The sequence below is a fragment of the Accipiter gentilis genome, chromosome 19, assembly GCF_929443795.1.
Source record: "Accipiter gentilis chromosome 19, bAccGen1.1, whole genome shotgun sequence".
Classification (NCBI taxonomy): domain Eukaryota; kingdom Metazoa; phylum Chordata; class Aves; order Accipitriformes; family Accipitridae; genus Astur; species Astur gentilis.
Window position 1 is genome coordinate 2,339,834 of NC_064898.1, and position 12,975 is coordinate 2,352,808.

The 12,975-nt window shown below is 36.8% G+C and overlaps 1 protein-coding gene across 6 annotated transcripts in view; it reads right to left on the minus strand.

Annotated features, from left to right (window-relative positions):
- The window catches only part of NBEA (neurobeachin), a 509,146-nt gene that overhangs the window by 299,885 nt on the left and 196,286 nt on the right, over nucleotides 1–12,975 (minus strand). For all 6 annotated transcript variants that reach the window (XM_049822909.1, XM_049822905.1, XM_049822906.1 and 3 more), the window contains one exon: nucleotides 5,282–5,720. In XM_049822909.1, the coding sequence (XP_049678866.1) occupies nucleotides 5,282–5,720 (439 nt within the window). The remainder of the gene's footprint in view (nucleotides 1–5,281; nucleotides 5,721–12,975) is intronic.

Here is a 12,975-nt window from a genome sequence, read left to right on the forward strand (position 1 = left end):
ATATTTATTCATAACTCATTTTTATTAAGTTTTCAGGAACATCAAATCTATTTTTCGACGATCATCTTTTGGAGAATCTAATGATTCTAACAGGAATATAACCTCCTCATTTAGCTATTTTATTTAAATGACTGTGTAGATCAGTGCATATCAGTGATTTCCCAAAGGTGGGCAATAATACGACAGATAAATATTGAACCTCTCTATTTGAACCTTCAGTGCATCTTCTCTCACAGTTCTTGTCTTTTTCCCATTCTGTCAGTCAGTATAAAAAAAAAAAGTTTATTCCAGTAAAACACACAGATTTCACAAGATGTCCGGCTTTTCTAGCATATAAATACTTTTAAAACTGGCCCCAAGAACCTTCTAAGGGGGGGAAAAAACCCCAGAACCAAGACTAAAATACTTCAAAAGTGTGTCCTTCAAAACATTTCAGTGTATGCTTGTAAAGACTTCACTGAGCATGTGAACTATGCAAACCCACAGTATTCCAATTTATGAAGTGATAATGGATTAAAAGGGAATACGGTATTTAATAGCAGCAAAAATAACTGATCTTCTCATTTCCAGGAACTCAAGATTTTCTGCTTGTGCAAGCACGCTTCCTATTGAAATGATTCTCCTAAGTACAGAAAATATATGTAAATTACCTCACTTTGAAAAATAATGAGACACAAAACCGTAAGCATTCTCGATTTCAATAATAGGACCCCTCTAAAAACCCCCTACTAGAAAAAAGTAGAGCGGAACAAACATAAGCTTCAGAATGCAGTACTGGGTAGAATCACAAATAAATTCACAAATGTTAACGGTCTAGGTTGCGTCTAGTGGGACAAATGCAAATTGACAAAAAAACAGAAACAAGAAATCCCCAAACCCTAAAAATCAATAATGGGGACTGACTTTTGTCAGACAAAAGACGAGAAGACAAAAAGGAATTATTGGTGAGTTATGCTCTATTAGTTGCAAATCTAGGTGAAATAACCCTTTGTGTTTGCTTCTAAAAATGTCATCCTGGATGCCATTTTCAAGGAATTCAGTCTGACGTTAAAAGACATGTCATAACTTTGAGGATCCAGGCTCCAGTGTCCCAGAAATCTGTTTATATAGCTCATAATGTAATTACAGCTACCTTAAGACAGATGAGGCAGAAGGCAGCAATATATTGAAAACTAATTGAAAAATGCAGTTGTCCAGAAGCACTTGTGGGGAAGAGGTCTCTGAAAAGCTGCTCAAAGCTTCAGAGTTTGAAGTGAAATTTTTGATGTTGTCACTCTCAATCTATTGAAGGGCTGACAGACAATCAAACCCGTCTGGCTGGCTGGCAGCTCATTTTGCTGGCAGGTGGCAAACAATTAGACACACCAATTTGTGCCTCCTGATGACATTAAAGCATGAAACTAAGTTGTATGCGGGGCCTAGTGATTTGTGTGAAAGCATTTCAAAAATAATACTCTTTGCCGTGGCAACTCATTTCAGACTGCCACCTCCCATTACGGCTTTGAGCGGTGAAGACGACAGACTTGAGTTACGTGCGGTGCAAGGCCGCTTCTGTTCAATCCGTCATCAGCGCCCCCCGAGACCTCAATCCCCTCCTTTCATCAATATCACCTCATCATTTACATTCGATAGTACTTGAACTGCTGCATACATTAACTGCACGCAGGTCCTATTTGATAAAACGTTGGACATGTTTTCTGCTTTTGTATTTCCTCCATGACTGCACAAATTCTACAGAAGTATACGCTGCAGCCTACTGCACGACGACTCTTACGAACGTATTGGCAATGCGCAATTAAAAGGACATGCGGAGCAAAACGCCTCGTATTAAATGATAAAATAGAATTCTTAACTTCAATTCTATTTACAGGAGTTTGCTTCATATGGCGTTTACCTGTGTGTAAGACCAGTGGTCATAGTTAAAGAAATATCTTTAAAACAACAAAGATACTGTTATTTTTCCACTAATTACTTATTACCTGAACTCTTCTTTTACAAGGCACTCAGCCATCCAAATGCAAAAATAAAATAAAAAAAGTCTAGCCTCAAACGGTCTAAGAATATCTTTTGAGTAAAGTGAAAAATACATTTCTCTAACCTCGATTTGCTTATAAATACGGAATCACTGCGTATATTTTATAAAAACTGAAACAAATAAAACCTGACAAAACAATACACTCCATTGCTCATGATTCTTCCCAGAGACAATAAACATGACCAATAGCCACATTGGTCAGTGAAGTACCAAAACCTGCATAAACTACGGCAGCAGCAGATCCTACAGAAATATGGTCCACAGGCATAGTCTTAGCTTCTAAAAAATACGCAGTGTATATTATGTAATTGTTGTTTTATATCAGTAAACACAATTACATTTACATGAGCAAGTATGGAAAAACAATCACGCTGTAATTTTTTTCAGTTTTTCAATGATAACTGGGATACTATAAGCAACACAAAATGTTCATAAACCGCCACAAGCTAAATTTCATGTTGCTTTCTCAATTAATATTTTAATTAATTCTAATATTATTTCAATATACTATACAAGGTTCCCCCCCCCCCCCCTTTGTTTCCCCCCCCTAACCTTTGTTTCACTCCCATGAAAAGTTATAGGGTCAGGATCTCAATCTGCTCCTCCTTTGTAATTTGAAAAAGAAAAATGACACCACCACCCATCTTTCGCCTCCAGAGATTGCCACGGTGGTCAAGTAAATACTTTGAAAATATGAGCAAACTGCACAGAGAAGCATTTGCCTGAGGAGTGGTCATCGTTCAGTAATGCAGCCGTGAGGTGCAACCAGCCAGCCGGGATCCTGCGAGCTGAGAACATCAGCATTTTTATCAAGATGCCCACAGTTCAATAGCATCCATTTAGTTGGAGGAAAGCATTTAACACTTCCTGATCTGCTGGGACCTCCCCGAACCTGCCAATTTTCTCTTCATAGCTGTTGGTTATACTAAAAAGCATGATCTACCTCGCTCACCAAAATCAGATGGCAGGACCGTCTGTTTAAAAGAAACAAAATATCCCAACAAAATTGATGTAAATGGGTCTTCCTTTGCCTAAAATTCAACCACTACCGTTTTTTTGCTGAAGAAGTAAATAATACCAAGGGCTGGCATGGTCCAACATAGGCTACCAAGATACAAACACAGCTGTACGCTTTGTACGGGAAATCACGGAACCACAACTTGGTCAGCAGGGTAAACAGGATAGGGAAAAACCAAACCGCTAAACCCTCTTGCTCCTAAGCGAACTTGTTAAGTATGAAATGCCTGTCAAAATCTAAATGTGAAACACCTCCCAAATGATTCCATAATTCTGTATTAGCAACTACTACCAATGTTCAAAATGTACAAGCAGTCACATTGTCACAAGAAGAATCTGATGGAGGTGCTCACGTTAAATCCAGGTTATGGCCAACCTACCACAGCCCTTTAGAGTTTTTAATACTTTCTTATAAAGCTATAATTTAGAAATGTAGACTGAAACTCATCTCTTCAATCATACTGATGTTGAGTTCCCTCTAACGATGACAAAGGCATCTCATGAGGTGATACGCTCCATTTTAATTTAGGTGTGTAGCGTTTTGTGAATTAACAACAAGCCTCCGAATCAAGTATTTTTCTTAACTGACCCAGGGAGAGATTTAGCTGAAAAGGTTCCACTAAAGTAACCTTTTGGTGGTTACAGTTAGGTGCCGTTAAATCTACACGCAGCACAAATTTTTGTACTGCTTGATGTACAAAAATGCATTCTGGAGTATCATGGTTCCTCAGAGAATAAGGAAAAATTCCTAACTGTATAGAAAAAAAAAATTTTTCACTTCACATTGAAAACACTCTGAAATCAAAACATGCAGAGTGGTAAACAAACAAAAAAAATCCTTTTAATGAAATAGTTGCTAAGTGAGTTTTCTCTAGAATGGCCTCAAGACCTAAAATATTATTAGAAAGGGATATATTCGTTGCTTCTAAAGCACATTTCACTTTTCCTACCTTGATCCAATCTTCTTTGTTACAACAGATGCTATCAGATTGTTTATTTAATTATTTCAGAAAAGCAGCCTCAGTACTAATATATATACACACACACATACAGACAAAAAGGCATCAGCTTGTCTATGGAATATCATAGCACGTGCTAATATCATAGCACGAAAAAGTGCAACTTCACTTTTATTCTAAAATTCCCATGTATCTTCTTGCACTTTACTGTTTACAATACACTGAGAACATTGATTACATATTGTTTTTCTTAAGACTTTAATGAAGACATTTTTGCAGGTTTTCTGTAATGCAGATGGATTTTTCTCATAAATCACAACATAGCCCCTGTTTTATTTTTATTTCCTCCAGAATTTTAATTCTTGTACCTGCATGATAAGCTAATATATTTCCACAACTTTGCTTAAAATTTTAAGACATGTTTTAATGTATCTTTGAGTTAAGTCTTGATTCCATTTTTTACTTTTTAAAAACATTTTATGACGAAACTGCAGGGATCTTGTCATACTGGAAAACGTACCCACATCAACACCTGTAAGAGTTAGCTCTTTGCCCAGGTTAAGACTGAACCCACAACGGATCAAGTTACCCTTCTCGTGGAAGGATGTTGTCATTTGCACATCTTATCACAACTCTACATTCAGGATAACTGAGATGAACTGGGCATTTAAAGAAAAGTATATTCACTAGAAGCTGGGAAACTACAACCTAAAAAGAGAAACAAAGCACTCTCTGTGGAAATGTTCAGCAGTTTATTTTTAAACCCTAACTTTTGAGCATATTGGCTGTTTAAAGACCTAAAAGGAAACTGGTTTCCACCATGGCCATGCAAACAATTTGCCATGGTTGAGGCATTTCAGTACCAGAAAACAGTGCAATGATGGATCCAATTAAGATTTAAGCCTTTGAAAGAGTATTCAACTGAATTTCTGTACAGTCTGTTCTATATCAGCAGATATTAACCCTCCTCCTCACTGAAATGCTGTTTTAAAGGAAAAAAAGATTTTATTGCAAAAATATTTCTTTACAACAGGCTTCTTTTCCAAGTACCTCGTAGAGTTTTATTCACTGCTGACAGAGAAAAACAAGGTGAATTACTTTTATCTATACTATACAGTCCGTTTTGGTAACACAGAAAAGGAGAAGAACGCAGCTGTTTTTTAACATAGTCTAATACAAACCAATAGAAGAATAACCACGTTAAAAAAAAAAAAAAATCCTTCAAACTTCTGAATTACATCAATATAAAATAATGAATCCAGCCATATACCTGTCAAATGAGTGAAACTGCATGGGAAGAATAGCCTGAGCTTCTCTCTTCAGTGCAGGATCTGGGTAAGGGATCGGATCCGGACCACATTCTGCAATTTCAACGGGGGCTGCCACAAGACTTTTCAGTATCTCCTTGACATTGATGCCTTTACTTTGGCTGATACTGGATATCGATGATGCAGGTTTCAGGATTTCACTGGGGCTTTCCGTTAAGCTCTCCTGAGATTTCTTCACTTCCGAAGACAAAGTAGACAACAGCTCACTCATAGCATCAGGGCCCGTGCTGGTCTCCAAGTCTGTCCCGTTCAAAATATTGGGCATCTGTTCATCTCCAATTCCAGAATCTGTATGAGGAATGGAGCTTTCCAGCTGAATATCTTCAACTGGTGTCGGTGTTTCTTTATCTTTGATGTTTTCTGGAAATACAGTTGGTGTCTCTGCAGTGAAATATAGATTATGAACAATATTTATAACTTAGTTTGATTGTTTTTCCTAAAAATATGATCATAAGGTTTTACAAGACAGAAATGTGTTAGAAAGCCCCCAATCTTAGTAGTTTGAACCTTGAAAACTCATTTTACATACACAACATTTTGCTTTCAACAGCTGTTTGGCATATAAAAAGGCTTGGAAGAGGGAGCCCAAAGTTGCATTATGAAAGCTCAGTGACATTTAGAAATTACAGCCCACTACTCAAACAGTAATCAAATAGCCAAATACTGCCAGCAAAAACAACATTAAAAATTATAACCTATCGACAGCGTATCTGTATGATCTCTGAAACTACTGGAAGAGAAAAAACGCTTTCACTTATGCTCTAGGATTACTATAAAATTTAGTCTTTTTAATAGTGTCAGCAAATATTAAGCTTGCATTCAAAAGAAAACTGCTAGACCTTCTGCTTGCTTTGTCTTTTGTTTGAAATGTGTATTATACACATTTTCACACACGTATCGTTACATCGAATATAAATTTATTTATACGAATTAAAAAAAGTGTTATTGTTGATTCTTTAGATAACTCCCCCTTCCCCACGAAAGGTGAAATTCTGTAATTCTTTCAAGCAAACGTTAAGAACAAAATAAACACAGCTTTATGGATACGTGCAAGTGAAATCTGTCAAGTTTGGAACATTTCCAGATTGAAACGGGCTGTACGACATCTTGTAACCGAGAAAAGCGTACCTCTATTAATTACCTCAGTGAAACAGACAAACAACTTCATTAAATATGAGTAATTTACTATGCTTAGTGGAAAGTTTGGTAGAGTTGTGAATAAATTCCATATTCATCTTTTTGGTTACATTTTTTTAGAGCAACAGACTGTGGCTATTTTTAGTGACAAAAAGCTTGCACTCAAACTGATTTTTAGATTTATTTTCATTGGATCATTTGTCTTGATTATGAAATTTAGCTGGCCTATGTATGAAATAGGAACAGGTTTGGGGTGAGGGTTTTGACGGTTCTGATATAGCAGTTTAGATATTATGGGAAATATTTTACAACATACTTAGATGAAGCTCAGCCCTTCTGACTATTCCAGACAAAATCTGCTTCAGCAATGTAACTTTAATAACAATCACATAACTTATTACCAATTGTTTAATACAGTCAGGTGTAAAGCATCTACATATTTACCACATGGGCATAAGCGTGTGCGTATGCAATGCACGTGCGCATAAAAAATTTCTATGTGAGATTATTCATGTGTTTGAACTAATGGTAGTGTAAACCTCTTCATGTGTACCAGTATTAACAAACAGGTAGAGACAGAAGAGAAGAAGCTTTTAAAAACACAAAGCAGAATAACCCATTATAAGGAGCATTGTTTTCTTCTTTTAACAGCCATAAACACTAAGCCACTTCCTTTTTCTCTTTCTCCTAAGTGCCTTGAACACATCTTATCAAATAGATATGAGCCCTGCTTTGTGAAGCAGGAAGTAGAAACTGGATTTATGAGCTGCATAAAATGCACTTAGCATCTGCTGGGTCAGGAAGTACAAAAACCCGTATCTACTTAGTACTGCCTATATTCGGCACAGAAGGACATCTGATCCGCAGAATGATCCTAATGAATTTTCTGCTTGTTTGTCTCTTTAAACTTCATCCATACAAAGACAACAGTTTTCAACTGAAGGGAAGAGTAGGACCGGACTGCCAGTCAAGCATATAGTTGCCCTTGTAATGTACGGTAAGTAAAATAGCATAAGGCTCCGCTATTATGTAAATGAAAAAAGGGCACTGAAAAAAGAAGACTGTCCACTACACGGTGAAGTTCTAGCACACCTAACCTCCATTTTCGTTAAGGTGAACAACGCCGAACGGAAAACCAAAGACAGGAAAGCTAGTAGAAATGCAGTTGTGGAAATTCAAATACCCTAACTAAACCAGAAGAAAGATTTTAATGTATTAAAATCTTGGGAATGAACTGACTCCAAGCCAATTTTGAAAGAAACAGTCTATGAAATTACTGGTCTAGTAGCAAGTACTTTTGCCAAACAGGTAAGTGGAGATAGCAACATATGACTGGAGAAAACCACACGTGGTTTCTCTTTTTAAGAAAGGGCAAAAGATGATCGGGACAACTACGAGCCTTCAACAGTAAGCAAGATTTCAGGATGTATTTTGGAGAAAAGAATAGTAATGGAATGGAACAAGAACGATTACAAAATGGCTTTGCTAAAAGAGCTTTTTAAATATCTATTGCTCAAAGAAAATAAGGGCCAATGTAGTAAAATTCAGTAAAGCTGGGGTTGTCACAACAGATAGTAATTTAGTCAGGAGAACCTGGACATTAAGAGAATGTGGGAAAAGAAACTGGCTAAGAAGGAGCCATCAAATAGTTTTAAAAGATAAAACATCAGACTGAGATAAACTACCACCGGAGTTATCCAGTTTAAAATTTTAATAAAGATTTCAGGTGAAAAAGTAAAAACATTTTGGTGAAATTTGCTGATGACAAAGTTACAAGGTACAACTGATGGCCACAGAAGGATGATTGTAAGAAGGCATTATGACACAACTGCAAATTACATTTAATAGTGAAAAGCTATGCATCCAGTGACTAGCACAGAGATTCCCATTATAACTGGAATTCATCAACTGGAAACGACTGAAGAGAAGGACCTGGATACATCAGTCACGGGCTAACTAACCACTCATTTACCAATACAACACTGCCATGGAAAAAGCAAATGTGATTCCCAACTTTTCTGAAGAAGTAGCTCCTACAACAAATACGTATTAATGGCATTAGAGAAGGCTTTGACAGGGTTCATTACGGAATACTGTGTATGCTGTTAAGTTTGAGAAAGATGGACATGCCACTATGGAGATCCACAGTGATCTACTGTTGCAGAAGAAGAGTTTGGCTGCCATAGTCTGGCCAAACTAATAGCGAGAGGGTATACAGCAGCTATCATACATGTATTTTCAGGATGCAAACTCCCCAAAAGGATTTAGGCTAAATGGAAGAGTTGGCATGAGAAAAACAGTGCAAGATCACCAGGAATAAATTAGTTTGGGAAGTGACAGCCATCAATATGGAATTAAGATTCTGAAATACCTTTACAGTCAGAGTAGCAAGTTCAAAAAACAGAACTAATTTTGAGATGCTATACATAGGACTGCACTTAATTACTCAGCAGGTGCCTTGTAATCCTTTGTTCCCAAAGGAGAATAAAATGCCTAGAGGATTGCACCATTTGAAGCTAAAAAGGGATGCAAAATTAAATTTGTGGGTATACAATTCAGATATGACATACTGTACAATACATAACACTAATCAAAATTACTTAGGAAAAAAGCATCAAGAGAAGTTATTCTACATACAGGTAAGCGTATGGCTACTTGATTTCCACAGAAACCAGACTTGTATCTTTACCTTTCTTACTGTTCCTCCAGTACCTAATATGAATACGCTGCAGCAAGTCAGTTAAGCTTAGTCTGATTCAGCACTATGAATAACTATCGCTAAAAACTACATAAATCCAATGCATTAACTCTCATTTTTAAAACATCAAGCAAGCTAAATGAGTAAGGGTTTAAAAGGTTCAACTGACTTTTTGTAAAGCAAAGGAAAATAAACTCAGATCAGATAATGCTGCTTAATAACTGCCTCTCAAATAGGACTACTAGCAAATTGGTATTTGTGAAATTCAGATAAATACGTCTGAAAAGATGTATTATAAGACCTTCTGGATCAGCATTATTATTTTAGGCAAATTATGAACTCCTTAGCATGGGTCACAAAACCCAACCAATTTTAGTTACAACACTGCATATCCACACGTTTTATTCTATGTTCATTTATTCTGTGTCATAGCACTTCTGTTGCCTTCAGAATTCAGGAATGAAGAATCCTGCCTCATGAAGTGACTTAGAAAAATCTTAAACGGGTCACGCGTATGCTTTTATAAAAATCCTAAATACTCAAAGCAACTTAGCAAAATGATAAACATGAACAGAAGCAAAAATATAACTGATTGCATCTGTCCATGTTATAACATTGTGACAGTAAGCCTGTAAATTTTCAGCAAACCTCATCAGTTTTCTGCAGCACAAGGCCATGTCAGTAGACAAAGCAGAAACATTACTAGATCTAGCGATCTTAACCCTGTCAGAAATTGGCAGTTGGAAGCCAGATGCCTCCTCCTTACTGTTTTTCATTGTAACTAATGAGTTCATCTACTACATTATGGGAAAAATATGGGCTTAAGTTAACTAAATGACATATTGTATATCTGGTGACCTCATCCGTCACGCTCCTTCCCTAAAATATCTTGTTTGCTTGTGATTTATGAAGTGTATTGTAATTGTTTTAACCTACTGAGTTACCTAAATAGCTCTTGCACTGCTTCCATATGCCTAAAAAATACCCCCCCCCCCCCATGTTTATTAACTTAATAATGATACATTTCATATCTGCGGTAAATATATACAATTTTGCTGTGATACAAAATGACAACACAAAATACTCTGCTTTTAATCTTTATTTACTTTAAAGAAATGGGAAAATTGTGTATGTATTCCTGTGGTCTTTTTTCCTTTTCATTTCATTAAACCTCCCTACTAGATTAAAATATGCTAAAAAATTTTCAAAAGTAAAAGTATGAAAATTATTCTTTTTAACTGCTTACAATATGGCTGAAAATTTATTTGAAAGTCATTCTATCTCAAATAATTGTCAAATTTCTGCTGCAAACAATACAGCAACATTTGGCAATGGAAGGGTTGGGGCGATCTTAATATAGGAGTTGCTGCCACCTTTCAGTCTGCATGTGTGCTGGGAAATTTATGAGTTGTCTTCTGTGTGGCTCTCTTAAGGCATCGATAATAACCTTATCAGCTGCCTTTTACGTGCCCCTTTGTAGTACTCTACAAACTTTCAGGGCCAGGACACCGCAAGCGGAGAAGGCTTTCAATCCACCTCGGCAGCGATATTATAGCCTCCTCCATAGGTGACAGAGTCAAGTCATCAATTCCAATTCCTGAGCTCTGGGCTATAAAGAGAGAGTGAAAAAATTCATCCTAGCAACATCAGTCTACTGGTTTTCATACAGGAGAAGCAGCACAGTTAAACAGAGATGAGGAACGAAGTATGGGGACAGAACCAGAGAGTAATAAGGGTCTGACTTAAAAGTACGTCGAAAGGAGTAACCAAGAACGGAGTTGGAACAGAAACGTCCTCAGAGGCTGGGGCACAACGGGGAGAAGAATCACCCTAAAAGAAACATTAGGATGCCAAGCTGCTCTGTATTTGCTCAAGACCTTTTCTCCTGTTGGCATTTCTATTCCTGTGTGAAAGTTATACAGAGACCAGAGTAAAAATTCCCTGCATAGTGATGGGGATCATGGCCCAACCATGTAACGTGTACTCATTTTGGCAGCCTGCCCGGTATTACTCGTCATGTAATAACTATGTATTAATAGGCAAATTTAGTTGTGCCCCACTAATGGAGTTCATGGTATTCTGTTATTTCTGAGGCAAGGCTATCTGAGCAACACTGGCTTTTATTTTGCAGAACTCGGTTGTTGTTCTAAAAATTTTTTAAACAAGTTTCCTTATTAATTGAATTATAAAAAAGTGAGGAAAAAGAGCCTGGCTTAGGGTTACTATTTGCCATTCTTGCACTATCAGGCTTTCATCTAGGAAAACGTTTGATAAATGCAGCACCAGAGCGGGTTTGTGAGGAGAAAGGATGTAGGTCTGGATCAGGAGAAAAAAAGAGAAGCTCTGAAACGGAGCAGGAGAGTCTTAGGGTGGGGCAATCAAAGTTGGGAAGTGACTGAAGAGGACAAAGGCACCATTGGCCCTTTTCCACAGCTGGACACCTGTAAGTGCACGTCTTCTCCTTTTGCTCACTGGAAACTGCTTCTGTTTGCTCAAATTCCTCCAAAGTCTTATCAGTTGTTTCTTTCCCCACAGTCACTCCTGGACTCAGGCAGGGATGCAAGGCAGCTCCTTCTACCTTAACCAAAGAAAGAGCATTAAAAGAGCCACCTACGACAGACGTAACTCTTGATCTGTTTAGGCAATGTCTTAAATTCTTCCTTACTAATCAAACCTCTTTCACTCAGTGCTTGACAGATAAGACATCTGGACATCACTCTGATTGATTACCTGGTTGCCAAACAAAACGCCAGCCGCCCTAAAACAATGCCTTACCAAGGCATTAACTAAAAAAGACTTAAAATAAATGTAAGAAAATGAAAAGTTGTATTAAAGACATGTCAACTTTAGAGTGTAAAACCAGCTGTTTACATCTGAAACAAAAACCAAATACAAATTAGGAACAATAGGGTAATATGTATTTTTTTCTAGGTGAATTTCCCTAGTTTTTGTCAGTTTTATTTCTTTATCTTTTTACCTTTCGTCTTGTGTAAACTCAAGAACAGATAATGAAAAAACAGATTAGTTGGCAGTTATGTATGATAATATCTGTATTTCTGACACATGCTGAGAAAGCTGATGTTTTTGTGATTAGACTTCTCTTGCAAAAGAAATTAAAAAAATTCTGTCACCTAGGTTACAGCATCCAGCAACAGAAGTTAACAGTGAAACACAGAGTATGTTCCACACATATGATGAAACTTATACTAAAAATTTTTTATATGAAGCACTGCTTTGAAAAATCAAACACTTTTAAAACATCTGTAATTTGTACAAACGAAAATAAGTATTGATGTTACTTAAAAAAAAAATCCCTATTACAACTGCTTCATGTGTACATAATGACTGATCAATTAATAATGAAATACATGTGCAAACCTCACTTCTGATGCCTTAAGTAGTTGGTGAAGGGCAATAAATATTAGATCAAGATGTATTTATAACTATCTCATGATCTTCAAATCCATGTCCTCTCAGAAGCAGTTGGAATAAGCAGTATGTATTTCATCAGGAAAGTAGTATCATAATTGGAGCAGAAGGCAGAAATTCAGCAGAATTTGAATTTTATGATGCTCATGATGATTATCCATGTCCCTTATAACATTTCCCTCAGTTTCTTGAAAACATATGTACAACTAGATTTTGAGGAAGATGGAGCCATGAATTTTGTCAGGACTTTGTGGAGGCAAAGGATATTTTGACAGGCAGTGGAAATTAGTCCACCTCGCATAGTTAGACTGTTACTCTTATGCAAAATATTTAGTTTAAAAATAGGCTGGAAATCTCTATGCTATTATATTA